Source organism: Globicephala melas, chromosome 3, assembly GCF_963455315.2.
Source record: "Globicephala melas chromosome 3, mGloMel1.2, whole genome shotgun sequence".
In the NCBI taxonomy this organism is placed as follows: domain Eukaryota; kingdom Metazoa; phylum Chordata; class Mammalia; order Artiodactyla; family Delphinidae; genus Globicephala; species Globicephala melas.
In genome coordinates this window covers 114638902-114653837 of record NC_083316.1, presented here as the reverse complement: position 1 = coordinate 114653837, position 14936 = coordinate 114638902, and the positions used below count along the sequence as shown (strand labels likewise).

At 34.7% G+C, this 14936-nt stretch overlaps 1 protein-coding gene across 1 annotated transcript; it reads right to left on the bottom strand.

Moving 5' to 3' along the window:
• Positions 1-1637: 1637 nt before the first annotated feature.
• MYOT (myotilin) lies at positions 1638-14604 on the bottom strand. The gene is made up of 9 exons (XM_060295467.1): positions 14249-14604; positions 10094-10268; positions 9109-9213; positions 6728-6774; positions 5656-5788; positions 4413-4620; positions 2654-2819; positions 2036-2169; positions 1638-1810 (listed from the first exon to the last, which is right to left on the bottom strand). The coding sequence occupies exons 1-9, from the start codon at positions 14602-14604 to the stop codon at positions 1638-1640; spliced, it is 1497 nt and encodes a 498-aa protein (XP_060151450.1).
• Between the last annotated feature and the right edge of the window lie 332 nt (positions 14605-14936).

The following is a 14936-nucleotide window of genomic DNA, read 5'->3' as shown; positions in this document are numbered from 1 at the left end:
AAATTACTTACCAAAGGCCCGTTGGGGCAAGGTTTGCTCGACGCCAAAGCCCGAATTTGTAACCAAGACCCCACTCCGCCGCTGCAGCTTTTAGATACTGATTATTAGTAATCGAGAGTTGTTGCTGGAAATAGCTTCCACCCCTCTTTCCACCCAATATGGCTTAAGAGAACGTTGAAATAGATTAAAAAAAAAAAAAAGTTCTGCAGTGATAAGGTAAAAGCGTAGCCCAAAACAGTAGTCTTTGGGAGCCCAGACTCACATCTGACCCAGCAGCTTTGCAAAAGTGAGAAGGTTTGTAAACCAGCTATAGAAAAGGCCAAATTTGGTTGTAAATTAAGGCATCCATAAACCCGCCAGAATATGAGGGGGGGAGGGGGGCAGGGATTCTTAGGTTGGTAAAAAGGCAAATAAAAAAGGAATTCAGTGGAAAGCCCCAGGGTAGCCAGCTAAGAAACCCTTCAAGCTGTTTTGAAAGTAAAAGATAAAGCCACTTCTGTTATTTCTTGGAAAGAGATGTAGGGTGATGTTGATAAATGCTGTTTCATGTCAGGTAAAAAGGAAAACTAGGCCACATAGCAGCGAGGGTCAAAGACTACCAATGATAAAACGAATAGGAGAGGTGTAGCGAAAGGCCAGCAGCCAGTGGAGATGAGACCTGAGAAGAAAGGGCTACTGGCCTAGCTTAAGAATAGTTTAATACAAGGATTTGCCCTTTCCTGTACTTGGACTCTCAGAGGCTGGCAAAATTGTTTTCTAAAGTAGTAGGTTATCTGAACTAGAAATGTAGGAGGAAAAAAGCCCAAAATATAGGTATTCAAATTTACATTAAATATAAGAATTAGGTAGATGACTCTGCAGTCTATTCTTAATCCATTGAGCTCAGTAGACTCCTTAAAGAATTAGAAACCTGTTTGGTTAAAACAAAATCACAATTTCAGGAGAGATTCTGTCATGGTTTAAGTTATTCTGGTTGCCTTCGAAGTGCAAACCGTAAAAAGTTTAGTTCCCTCTCTGGAGAAATTAGCTGTAAGTGAGCTTCACCAAGACAGGCTGTTCTAGAGCATAATATTGTTGGTCTCTTGGAACTTGTTATTCATAGGTTTTGCTGTGTGTCGCTTAATAGATACAAACCAGCAGTTTTACCTTAAAGATCTAGACTTTTGTGAAGATGAGACAGTCTGTTTTAAATATTTGAAATTTTATTCTCTTTTGACATAAAACTAAGGAACACTCAGATAATCTATACCATGTTAGTATTCCTATCAGAGAAAACGGGTAAAACAGTATTTAGAAAGCAGTACCAGTAAATCTTATTACGCATTAGATGTGTTTAAAACATTGATATTCATTTATAACCTGTAGTTGTAAAATGTGTATGACTTAAATATTAAAATCCCACATTTTTTAAGATCTTCATCTACAATTACAAACCCAGATTTTCTGTAGGTTTCACAAACCAGAGAGGTAAACAGAATGTGCAAGAGTCAAAGGATAAACACATTATAAATATATATTAGTTGTATTACCTAATTAAAACCATAATCTGTTAATACAGCTATGGATTTATTTCAAAAATGTAATTGAATATATTGCTAATAGTGTAGTTGTTGTGTTTTCCAATGTTGGTAGAGTTATTAAAGTTCTTCACTTTCATAGAGTCCAGATTGAGCTGCCAGACGCTGAAACTCTCCTTCAGGGTTAAAAGCTTGTTTCACATCCAAACCTTTCCCGTTAAGTGCTAAATATTTGCTGAAAGTTGGTCGGACACGTAACTGCTTAGGAGCTGGAGGAGTTTGGTTTGGACGGGCTGAAATGGATCAAATAAATGTTAATTTAGAAAACTTGTCCTAAACAAATGGGTTGCACTAGGTAGTCATTATCGGACAGGGAGAGAAAAAAAAATCAAAACTGATTATGTATGGGGAGAATCCTTCAGAATTTATGCTATGCTGGAATTTATGTTTCTTATTAAATCTTTCCAGTTAAGTTCTTTATAACACTTGACATAGCACTGTATAACAGCGTGAGATACCTGTAACATCTAATCTCGTGTTACATGTGGTCACTCCAGCTTCATTAACTGCAGACACAGTATACCACCCAGCGTCTTTCTTGTTTACATCTTTTATCAGTAAAGTAACTCTTCCAGAGTTATCATGATATAAACTGGAAAGAAACAAAAATTGAAAGTAAAGGAATTAGTTTTCCTGTGAGAATTTATTTATGATGCCTATGACCTACAGAGTCAGACTAATAGGAAGAAAAAAGCATTTGGAAATTCTGAGTCTGTAGCTAGTCATTGCCAAATAGCTATGGGTTTTTTTGAATTAAACATCCCCCCAGTCTTGTTTGTATCATATTTCCTTGAGCCATCTTCTTTTATTGTTAGTAAAAAGGTAAATCCTAGCCTACTTTATCCCTTAAATTTCTGATTAGTGGGATCTGGCTTAATGAGGCTTATTATATTTCTATATATATATATTTTAAAAGTTGAAGTATAGTTGATTTACAATATTGTGTTAGTTTCATCTATATGTTTTTAAAATTAGACAAATTGAGGTCACAGATGCATGCCATTTATAATACATTTAAAAGTATAACTGGATTCACCCAAGTACAGTATAGTTAAGTCTAGAAATACTTATCCTACCTTATTCGATCAGTGTTGAATTGTACCATTTCATTATTTCTTTTCCAGAAAAGCTTTGGTGGTGGTATAGCTGAGATTTGGCATTCTAGCTTCACTGAGTCTCCCTCAAAAACTTTTTTACTCTGTGGTTTGTAGATGAACATTGGTGCTCTTCTATGTTCTTTTGCTACATATTAATAAAAAAATCACGTATTTGAAATATTATAAACAATATTAAGTCAAACCAAAGTATTTTGAAGTTTGTATGCTGATATAAAAGTTTAAAAAAGTACTAACGACAGGATTGGAAGCTTTATGTTTCAGCTGTAGTTAAAATAATATGCAATACTGTTGTATATTGTATACTATTTATAGTTCTAAAACAGTAATGTAATGATGCGTTGAATTTATAATCATGTTTCATTAGAAGAATTTAAGTCAAGTTGAGATCATCTCAGCTATAGAGAGGCAGCATGAGTGGTGGAAAGAGTACCAGCAACTTGGGTTCGAATTCTGTTTGCCCCACCAGCCATGCCACATTGGGGAAAATTTTGTTTAGTTTCTCTGAGGCTAAATTTTATCTATTGTAAAATGATACCCAAGAAATAGTTACTGCTGTGCCCACAAAAGCACAAAATTATTGTGAGGATCAATTGCGATAATGAATGAAGATGCACTTTGTAAACTATAAAATAATATACAAATGCCAATAATAATTATGTCTTTAGTTTTCTTCAAATACCTGAGGGAAAAGAGGAACTGATACTATAATACTATAACCCTAACTTTCCTGAAGGAGTAAGGAGGAGATTGGACGGATGCCTGTCAAAGTCTTTTTCAGCTCTAACATTATAGTATTTTTGGAGCTATTGGCACAGAAAGGATTTGCCGTAAGCTTAATCACTTGGATTTTGTGTGTGTGTGTGTATAAATTCCCAGATCACTAGTTTTTCCCTTAGTCTGAGGGCCCTTATTATATCATAGAATGATCTTAAAGATTTTTCATTCATCTGGGTAAAATACAAACTCAAGATTGCCCATCCTTGAACTTGATTAAGTTTTTATATAATAAGCAGTGAATTATAGCAAAATATTGCTTATGCAGTATATTGTGGCTTAAGTTATTGCAAATGTGATATATTTAGAGCACTTGAATTGTAATATTTTAAGACAGGACATTAGTTTTATGAGAACTGCCCTACTAAAGACAAATATGAGATAAGAGTTTTACCATACTTGTTTTCTAAAGCAAGTAAGCATGTTTTTGTTGTCATAATTAGAGACTAGTTTCCTGGTAAACAGTGCATAGTCTAAGGCTAAAAGTTGACATTTACCCTTCAGTTTTAAACTATGTGTGATTATAGCAATTCTGTGAAAATGTGAGTCAGATGGATTATTTTAGACTGTAGACCAGATAAATGATTAGACTAAAAATTTTCATATTAAGACCCTTTAATCATATCTACAAATACTGTACATCTACTGTACATCTAGAAATATACCTAGAATATACTACCTCCTTTGGTCTGTCTGAAATTTTACCTTTATTTCTCTTCCAGAAAAGCTTTAGTGGTAGATCTGTCATTCTAGTTTCACTGAGTTTCCCTCAAGAGCACTAACCCCTGCCCACCGTGGCTTTTACATAAAAATTCGTGTTCTACTGGGTTGTATAGTATAGACATTAACCTTAAATATAAAGTCCTTGGGGTTTTTCTTTTTTAACGCTTTCTTGATTCTACAAAATTTTAAGGAGCTCTGTAGGATCTCTTTGAAAGCTTACCCAGGACGTCCAGCTGCACAGTAAAGGTGGCTTCTCCTGCTCTGTTCTTGGCAACACATGTATAAGCCCCTGCATCTGAAGCTCTGACCACTTCGAAGATGAGTGAATGAAAACCCTTTTCAGACACTATCATTTTGTGAAAATCATCTGATTGAACTGGTTGTCCATTTAGATACCATGACACATCAGGAGCTGGTAGTCCACTAACCTAGAAATGAAAACACAAGGAGATAGAATTTTACATTATAGATCACTGGGACCCATTTGTCCATTTATGAATTTTAACAGTTCAGTATCTGAGTGGGTTTGTGATTGAAAATGCAAAACAAGAGCTTAAAAGATATTTTCTTTCAATAATTTTTAACAAAATAGTAAAAACTATAACACTTGAAATTAATACAGTATTTTCATACTATCTGAAAACACATCTAGCTCTTTTGTAAACAACCTCAGGCTCCTTAAGATCTCTTAATTACTATATTAAGGACGTTAAGTTATCTTATATTGGTCTCCACAAGGAATATGGAAATCATATGGCTTTTCTGGCTAATGGCAAGTGTGAATGAAGTCCCAGAGGCCCATATATATGAGACTTGCTGATAACCTTTCCAAATAACCTTTCCAAAACTGAGTGTTCTTGAGCTGTAGTTCTGGTGTATAAATGGCATTTTGTTAAGTGTTTTCGTAAGTCTTGACAATTAAATCCATACACTGACTTTCATTCATAAGGAATCTGAAAAAACATTTATAAGAAAAAGTTCTCCCAGATGAGGATAATAAAAATGTAGGCCTTTCTAATAAGTTATTTTAGCCTGAAGAATTCTTCTAGGCCAAGAGAGAGCAGGGTGACTTGAATTTCTTTAAAGAGGCATTCTACTTTAGAAATCCTATTGCTATGAAAGCTTCATTTATATAGAGTATTAGGTGGTAGGCACTATTTTGAGTACCTTATACCTGTTTACTTAGTTAATCCTCACACAGCTTTATGAGGTAGATATATTTGTTATTCCCAAAGAAACAAAAGCATAGAGTTGTTAAGTGACTTGTCTCAGGTTACACAGCTGCAAAGTGGCAGGGCCAGGATTCTAACCCAGGTAAACTTAGCTCCAGAGTTTGTGTTCTTATCTATTATACATATTTCTTGTCAAGCTGTGTAGAAAGCTATGAAGAGGAGGAGGACATTTTTCAAAACTTAGTATCTCATTGTTAATTTTTCTCCAGTATATTTGAACTTTTCTCTTACTTTGAAGTCCATTCTGCAGAATCTTCCTTCTTCAATTGACATGTTCTCTGGCACTTGAATGAAACGAGGTGGGTAAAATTTCTCCTGGATTGCATCCTGATCATTCACATCTCCCCTTGAAGATGATCTACTTCTACAAAAATATTTTAATAATCACTATGCAGAAGAGTCGTCATTGCTCTTCCTTTCATGCAAATATAGTTTAGCCATCAAATTTGAAACCCTAGAGTCTATGCTGTTTGATCTGATAGTGTAGTAACAATGGAGAGAGGCTGCAGAGCTGTATTTAGCTGTGGCATATTTGATGACTATTAGAAGTGGTAGCAATTTAGAAACACCTGATACAAATTATACATCTTTGTTTCTTTTTTCAGTGCCACGAATTGATGAAGAAACTGATCTATTAAAATGCAGAGTACCCCATGGACAATTGTAGTCACATGCAAAGATTGTATAATTAGAATCAGGTTTCCATTGTTATGAAAAAGTTGTTTAGCATGGAAACATGGTCCTGGTTTATTTCACCAAAACATTAAAAACAGTTTCCTCTGAGATAGTTGTGATAATTAACAGATAAAAATTTTTATTGTCATCTTTGACATTAGAAAATTCACATTATTTTTTTTCAATTGGTTCTAAAGCAGTATAAACATTATTTTCTTTTTTTATAACCATATTTTTTTATTGCAGTATAGTTAATTTACAATGTTGTGTTAGCTTCAGGTGTACAATAAAGTGATTCAGTTATATATATATAACATATATATTAAATATATATAGATTCTTCAGATTCTTTTCCATTATAGGTTATTATAAGACATTGAAAATAGTTCCCTGTGCTATATGGTAGGTCCTTGTTGTTTATCTATTTTACACATAGTAGCGTGTATCTGTTAATCCCAAACTCCTGATTTATCCCTTCCAACCTGCTATCCCCTCTGGTCACATTGCTTTGTATAAGAAGTATGTAAGAAGCTTGAGGGCTTTGTAAATATTACATTTTTTTAAGCTGCAAACATTTTAGGTAGCAAAATGTATATTTCTTTAAAATTAAAAAAAAATTTTTTTTTACCTTACTTGTGATGTAGGAAGTTGCAGTCGTGCATGTTCTGAATTGTGCTGCTTGAAGTTAAAACAAAGTGATAATGTTAACATGCTGTTGTTAGCTTGAAATGAAGCAGAATTTAGTAGTCGTAGTTGAAAGGAACATTTCTGTTGTGGCTGTATTTGTACTGTCATGGATAGTTCTATATATTTAGCTGTTAAGCATTTAAAATATAGTACACTAACCTTCTAATACTCTAGCAAGAAATCCCCAGAATTAAGACTATTCAATAGATACGATTTATGAAAATGAACTAGACTTTGAATTGGTGGTGGTTCATTTTTTAGATGACGATTTTATGACAAAGGATGATGAGTCCCCCTGGTGTATTTGAAATGGGAGCACATAGTACAGATTGTCCTTTGGTAAAACAGGAATAGTTATGAAGTCATTTGTGTTGGCAGTAGATACAGGGTATTATGCCTACTGCTCATAAGTGGCACCAACAGCAGTAAACACATATTAGACTGGAAAATACTTTTCTTTTTAGCTCATGGCACAAAATCCTGATGGACACTGTGGAAGCTATGTGTAGAGTTATGAAAAGCCTTTGAAAAACAACATTACTTACTTCCTGCCTAATAAGGGTGTATTTAATTTAAGCAGTCATCTTTTAGAATTTATATCTGAGCACCAGAAAATTATTCATATTTGAGGATAAAATCAGGAATTGATGAATTTATAATAGAATTAACTGATTAAATATTTAGTGCCTATTCCGTATATTTCATTGTGCTTGGTATAGTGAGAGATACAAAGAAGTAGAAAATATAGTCCTTACCCAAGTATATGAAAAACAACATAGCAAATCAGTACAAATAATTTATTTTGGGATGAACTTTGATGTATTTTGTCATTCTAAAACAAAATTCTTACAACTCTGTAATAATTTTTGGCTGGGCTTTGAGTTTCTCTAAGCCAAATGTCAAAAGATCAGTGAATTTTTTGGTAAAAAATAAGAATAATCCACTTAAACTCATAATATCTAAATTAAGTTTTTGACCTTTTCCTGTAGTGGTTTGAACACGTATGTATTTATATTCATAGGTGTGATATTTCAGTTATATGTAATTTGATGACATTTTGTATTATTTAAGTAGACTGTTTGAAGTGTACCAAAAAACGTAAGATTTTTCTTTTCTGATTTCATAATATGTTTTGCTGCTCTTTTCTTGGTACCTTCACCTTCATTTTAAAGTTTTTAAAGAATGAATGAGAAAAACAATACACCCTTGACCTTGAAATCATACACTGTGAATTTATAACATAAACCATCATCAATCTAATGTTACTTTGGGTTATTTCTTCTAATAGAGATATATTTGTGTCTTATTCTTGCTGTAATCTCCTGTACCAACTCCAGAGCCCAACACACAGTAGGTACTTCATATAAATTAGTTGAATAAATGAGTGTGTGAACTCCTCAGTAGCCGAAAGAGAGTTAAGTTCTGTTCTCAGGTTCTAGTTACTTGCTGTGCTAGACCCTGCTCTATCCTTTTCAGTAGATCTAGTCACATTTAACAGAAACAAAAGTCTTATTTTCATCTTCCTATACTGTAGAAGGTTGGAATTCTTGAATGCTCGGTTTGGCTTCCAGTTTCTTGTGGAGTTTTTAGGAAGGAATGAGAGGTAACTACAGAAGGAAGATAGAAGAGCAATAGCAGTTCATTTTGCCTCTCTAGCTGTACACTTCTCTTTGAGGTTAACTTGTTAAAATGAAGGTGATCAGGAACAAGCCTGTGGGATATTCACTTTATGTTCTGGATAAAGTTAATCCCTTGGAAAGGATGCTGTTCTTAATCCTGGAGCCATTACTCATAAGGTTTTTGTTGTTTATTTTGTTTTGTTTTTAATAAGAATCATTTTAAGATACAGGAACATGACAGAAGAAATTGGATGTTTCGTTAGTACATGAGTTTATTTTAAAACATTGAAATGATAAACAGCTTATGAGAAAAGGTTATAATTACTTTGGTTTAGAGTTTTAACTTTTGTCCTGTGAAAGATTTACAACTCATAAATTTTCTGTCCATGTAGACATCGTAGGGAGAGTCCTCGGTTTAACTGACCCCTAAATGTCCAGATGAAAAGTGACACCATTAGTCTTCTGGTGTTTTGACTTTATAACATTTCATATGCAGATACTAGAACCACCAGAAAATGGGGTAAAATTAAAAATTTTTGTGTATATATTCAACCCATCATGGCCTCTACTTTTTATATGTAATGGAGTATGGAAGTAATTGACTTTTGCTTCAAATGCTATTTATAAGCATTTAGAAAAGCAGATATTTAAAAATCACACAAAAGAAAAGTGCTCCAGTTAGATAAAGATTATTTTAATTTACCTGTGCTGGATCTTGTGCCTCACTGTCATTTTGAGCTTGAAACACAGCAGCTGCATTCTGTGGTCCTAGCAATCTGCGAGCCATCTTCTCCTCATATGTTAGCCGCTTTAAAGAAATAAATCATAAAGGAGATAGTAATGAGATTTAATAAAAGTTATTTGTATAGCTTTACCTTAAAACCACCAAGAATTATACCAAAGAAGTATAGTTATGCCTATTGAATGATAGATGCTATGTTTATAAAAAAACATTCTTTCATTCAAAGCATTTTCCTTTCGTTCTAGTGCCACTTCCCTCATCTGTAATATTCATCTCTGTTTTCTTTCTTCTCCTAGTAAAGGCAAGCATAATCACCCTTAAATAAGGCTCTCTCTCCCCAATAAAGGGAAATTCTTTGTCTTCCTCCTTGTTCTGCATGTTCCTGTTGGCTCTGTCTTTGAATATAGTACCGTATGTCCTCAGATTCAGAAATAACTTTTATTAAGTGAACACTATATTTGATTTACTAACTTCTGGTTAAGAGCAGTGCAACTCGTATGTTAAATGTATTTGGATTAAAGGCATATAGTAGTACTCTTTCAGAGATCAGTGACTAATACAATGTGTATAATAAGAATTATAGCTATTTTTCCATCAATAATATATACCAAAGTACATGAAGAAGTCACGTTGACAGCATTTCCCATTAGTTATTTGGTCATCAGACGTATTTTTATGGTAATGCTTAAAACAAAATTGAATCATTCAGATTGGGTTTTTTTTTTTTTTTCCATTTGCTTCATTCTTTTACTACTGAACTCCTAGAGGGGATTTCATGCAGAGAAGTACAGAATAGGATCCAAATATTCCCTTTTTTTAGATACTCCTCTCCCTTGCTGATTATATGGACATAGATCTGTGAGACAGAAACAACATTCTTATTGAGATCAGATTTTATAGTTTTATTGGCTTTTTTTTTTTAATACAAAATAGACATCTTGCTCACTTGGTTTCCATTATGAAGAAGGTTGTCCTTGCATTTTAGCTTTCTCTCCAAATCTTGAATCAGAGCTTCTTTTGATCCTTGTATTTCATGGTCAGGAGTCCTTGGTGTGGGCTTAGTATTTGCATTTTGGGATGGCTTAGCATTTACAGGTTGGCCAACTGAGGGTTGTTGATAGCTTTAAAAAGAAAAAAAGATTTTTTAAAAAGAAGATCTTTAAAGTAAGGTGTGGTATGTAAAATAGAATTGGCATCATTTTGTCAGTCACGTTTAGGTAGGTTGAATTTACCATTTAGTACTGCTGGTGTTATTAAAACACCAATTGCCCTAATAACAGTCAAGAAGGATTTTATAAGAATGGTTACTAGCTGTTTTTTATTTTTGTTTTTGTTTCTTTTCATCTTGGCAAATGAAAATTAAGTAGCAGGAGGAGCAATTTAGATTAGACCTAAGGAGAATGTCCTTCCTTGAAGATCTTCCCTAAAGAAGTGAGAGTAAGTCTAGTTACTGGCAGCTTGAGAGTTCTTCCAATATTCCAACTGAATTTCCTGAGTTTGATTTATGGGTGGATAGTAAGCAGCAATGTGCTGGAGCTGACTCATATGGGCTTAAGAGAACTGATTTTTAGTGTCTCTTCCCAGCTCACTGTGATCTCATGCTGAAAGTTTGAAATTGGTGGTGGTGGGAGTATCTACACCAGGGAAATTGGTAAATACCACAAATCATGGCTCTTTCCTCCAGAGCTGATTGTTAAACATTTATCAGCATAACCACGGGTATTTAGTGAATATTCTCTTGCTTTGAATGGAGTCTACAGTTTACATTTTAATTTCTACTTCCTATTCATATTCTAGACAATCCAAGTATGGCACTATATAACAACTTGTACAGTAATAACAGTTTCTTCAACATTGCATAAGTGATTTTTAGAGAAAGGGATGATTAGAGGAGGAAGGAGAAAGAAATGTAAACTGAGAAAAAAAGGAGTTTTGGGAAAAAAAAGTAAATTTGATCGGCAGTTGAAGAGTTTGGTTTAAATCCTTATTTCAAATTCCAACCGTAAATTTTCTTCCAAGATGTCCTTGCCCCCTCCTGGTGTTCCCCTGCTGATTCTGATAGAGGACAGGGGTGGTATTTAGGGAGTCCTATATTTTTAGATCTGTTAGGTAGCTCACACTTTTCACATGGTTTATTCAGATTTTACCTATTATTTATTTAGGGCTCTGAAGGTGCTAGCTTATATCTATTTAATGTGGGAAAACTGGCCACTGCCCTCAATGAATATTTTACCATTATCATAATAAATCCAGATATCCAGATGAGGCAGCCTTGGTCTGTTCTCTGACATGTCCCTGTTCAAAAATTCGCAGGGATCATTAAAAGAACTTGTAAGCTAAGTGGAAATGCATTTCCTCTGAGTGGAGCCAGAGTTTCAACTTTTGCAGGTTTTGGGGTCTTGGTTAGTAATCTCTAGATTGTAAATACACTGAAGAAAAAAAAGATGTTTTATTACTCACCGTTGTATTATTTGTATCCACTAACACAAAGCCTGCAAAGTAGTGAGGTAATACTCACTATCAGTTCAGTGAATGAATATTTTCCATTGTATTCAAGATGCTCTGTATTGAAAGTTGATTATATACATTTTCCCTCCTTGTATTTCAGATATTCAGGATTGTCTGTATCTGATTTGTTCAGTGAAGCAAATAGCCAAACCAAGTGTTTAAATAAATAGTGAGATGTTTTTGTTTTGTTTTAAGATTGAATTCCCAGGTCAAAGTGGTAAAATTTCTTTGGTTTTATAGACCTACTATGTCTCCAACTGTATGAAGTTAGAATAGCCCATTTGTTTTTTTGTTTTTCCAGCTAAAAAAAAAAAAACCAGTCATATGTGTTTGGTTAAAGTGAATTAGCATTAAATAATTCTTTTGTCAGACTGTCATAATATGATGTAATATATCTGAGAAATCCTGAAGGACTATCAAAACCAAGCCTGAGAATCACTGATATATATGTAATCTCAGTCACCTTTTTATTTACTGAATACCTGCATTATTACCAGTTTAGATGGTTTAAGTGTTAGGACTTGATATCTGTTCATAATTAGAAACTAATATTATACTTGCACAATGCTTTATAGGTTTTTTTTTCTCCCCCTATCATTAATCACCTAAATCCTTACTTTTATTACAGATCAGAAAACTGAATCACTGAGCAGGTAAGGAAAACTTGAGGAATGTCACACAGCAAGCTTTTTGAAAGGAATAGTTAAAGAGTTCCCCTGAATTTCTAGTCTGTGGTTTGATAAACTGAATAAAACATTTGCTTAAGGGTTTTCTACTGATGAAAAGCTAAATAAAGCTTTCAAACCTCTCTAGGTCAGAATCCAAGGGATTATTATAGAAGACAGGGCAAACTTCAGCCCATCATAAAAATGAGGGAGTTGTGCACAAATGTTCAAAGGGCCAGAGCTTTCCACCTGTGCAGCTGGACACTGAACTGGTATCAAGTGGCTGTGGGAAGATTAAAAGAGTTATCTATGGTTGCTGAAAATGGAGCAGCTAAAGCTGGATCTTTGATCTCTGGTTTGGGGTCCTTCTGTGCTTTATTTCTTATCCTCTCTATTTTTTCCTTCCTTCCTCTCTTAGTTCTGTGCAGAGAGCTAGGTACATGGTTGAGGCTCACTAGTATTTATTTGGTGGCTTTCTTTTCTGGGCAGGAATTTGGAATAGGATTAGAGCCTTTACTAAGAAAAAGAATATTTTAGTGAGAAAGAGTTATTTTAGATTTAAACATGCTTATGCAGGAAATTTGTAAATAATTGAAAGCTAGATGGAAAAAGATTATATGGGTAAAATGTAAGTAAGAAAAATCTACAATATGTGATAATGGGTATAATGGGAATTTGAGATAGAAGAGAAAGAGCGGGCTCTTAATTCTTGAAGGCATCTTTTAAAATCATTAGGCCAAACCTATGAGAATGCCTTTTTTGTCAGTCAAAAATTTTTAACTATCAGCCATTTCAAATGGTTCAACCTAGTATCTATAGGATTCTAACAAATGTTTTTGGCTTTCCTCGTTTTTATTTTTAAAAATATTGAAAAGGTTTCTTTGCAAGTTGAATTGCTCTGGTGAGTTCACCTAGGTTTCCAGAGTTGTCACCAAAAATAGGAATCTCTAGAAAAATTAGCCTCTAGAGAAAACTGAGAGAAATTAGCAAGAATTTCAGCAAATCTGTTGATAAGTCTGTAACCAACAAAATATATTTCATCACACAGTTTTTCAGATGCCTCTGATTAATTCTCTGATGTTCTAGCCAGCCAAGGAATAGGAAAACTGATAGCCCAGAGTTTGCATAAGCACAAAGTATTCAGTTCATGTTTTAAAAAAAGCACAACCACTTTGTCCTTCTTCATATCAGGTTCTCCTAGGACAGTTTTAGGGCTGTGGAAATAGTACATGCTTGCATAAGGCTTCAGTTATTCTTCCCTGTATTTAGGTTGGTCTAACCAATTTGAACAAAGTGTAGTTTTAATTGCCAGAGGAAACCTTAAGATCATGAGCCTTTACCTATTCAGTCTTTCCTTCTGATCATAGGGAAAATTCATATACTTCAGTGTTTGAATCCTATATTTTCTTTTTAGCCAAGTGGTTGTTCAGGATCAGAGGGGAAAATGGATAGGAAGAAAAGACTAAGACTGAGAAGAAACTTAATAGCCTCTGCTTATGTGAGAGGAAATCCTATCTGAAGAAGAGCAGACAGGTGTTCACCTCAGCTAAGCTCAGAACCAGAGCAATTAAATTTACAGCATGAGGAACGTAACTTAGAGGTGGGGGAATAGTTCACTGTTCCTGGGTATGTTAGAAATATTTTTTTTGAAGATGGAAAATAGTAGGTAAGTAATTGTGTTATGTAATAGGTGATTTCGGTTCAGCTCAACCTGGACACTGGAGAATGGGTCAGATGACTTATTGCCAGTACCCTGGTTTAAGGTGTTCTAGGAGAAATACGGAATGAGACTCTGATATCACATGGACTTTTTAGATAGTGAAGAATGACGTACATAACCTATCTCCCCTTCTCCCCCAGATACAAGCTCACGGTATACACAGTTCTATCTGTCTGTCTCTCTCTATATATTTTAAAAATTCACTTACTTGGAGTCCACAGTGGAAGGGATGTTACTGCTATTGTAATCAGGCTGTGATGGTAATATGGAGCTGAGGAAGTTGGCTGGGGACTGGTTATAAGTGGCTGTAACCCTTTGGCCTGGGTTGGAGCCAGCAAGCTGCTGAGGAGAACCAGGGAAAGCAGAGGAGGACATAGTGATGTGAGAGCTCACTGTTGAGGAGGCAGAATATCTTTGCTCTTTGCACTGGCGGGGCTGGATTATAATAGAAGACTGTTTGGTCTGGCTAGAGTAGCTGGAGGTTTCCGGTCCAGGAGGCTGCAGTCTGGAGCCACATGGGTTTTGGGATTGGATGAAGTGTTTTGGACGTTCGTAGTTAAACATGCTTAGCTGGTTTATGGAAGTTGAAGGCAACTTATAATGATTTGCTCCTGGAAGGGTGGGGTCCCGAATCTGGGGCTGCAAGCCTGGAATTATACAAGGTTGCAGTGAATCAGAAGCAACCTTGGTCTGCACCTCGTTGTTGAGATCCTGGGGATACTGTGCTCCTGGCTTTGATAGAGTGGCCTTCTCTTGAAGAATATTGTTCCTTCAAAAGAAGAAGATGATTCAGTTACAGTATTTGCATAAAAAACAGTACCGTTTAAGATCTTTAAGAGTTTTTGTGCTTTGTTTTTTTGCTTGTTTTTTTAAAACTTATGTGCTTTCAAAGTCAC

What these genes read in the sequence shown, in the direction of transcription:
- MYOT (XM_060295467.1), bottom strand. Translation starts at nt 14,604, where the DNA reads ATGTTTAACTACGAACGTCCAAAACACTTCATCCAATCCCAAAACCCA. An exon ending in TTCTTCATAATGGAAACCAA is followed by an intron (nt 9,214 to 10,093) that starts GTGAGCAAGATG and finishes ATTTCTTTAAAG; the next exon opens with CGGCTAACATATGAGGAGAA. An exon ending in CTTCCTACATCACAAGTAAG is followed by an intron (nt 5,789 to 6,727) that starts GTAAAAAAAAAT and finishes ATATTTTTGTAG; the next exon opens with AAGTAGATCATCTTCAAGGG.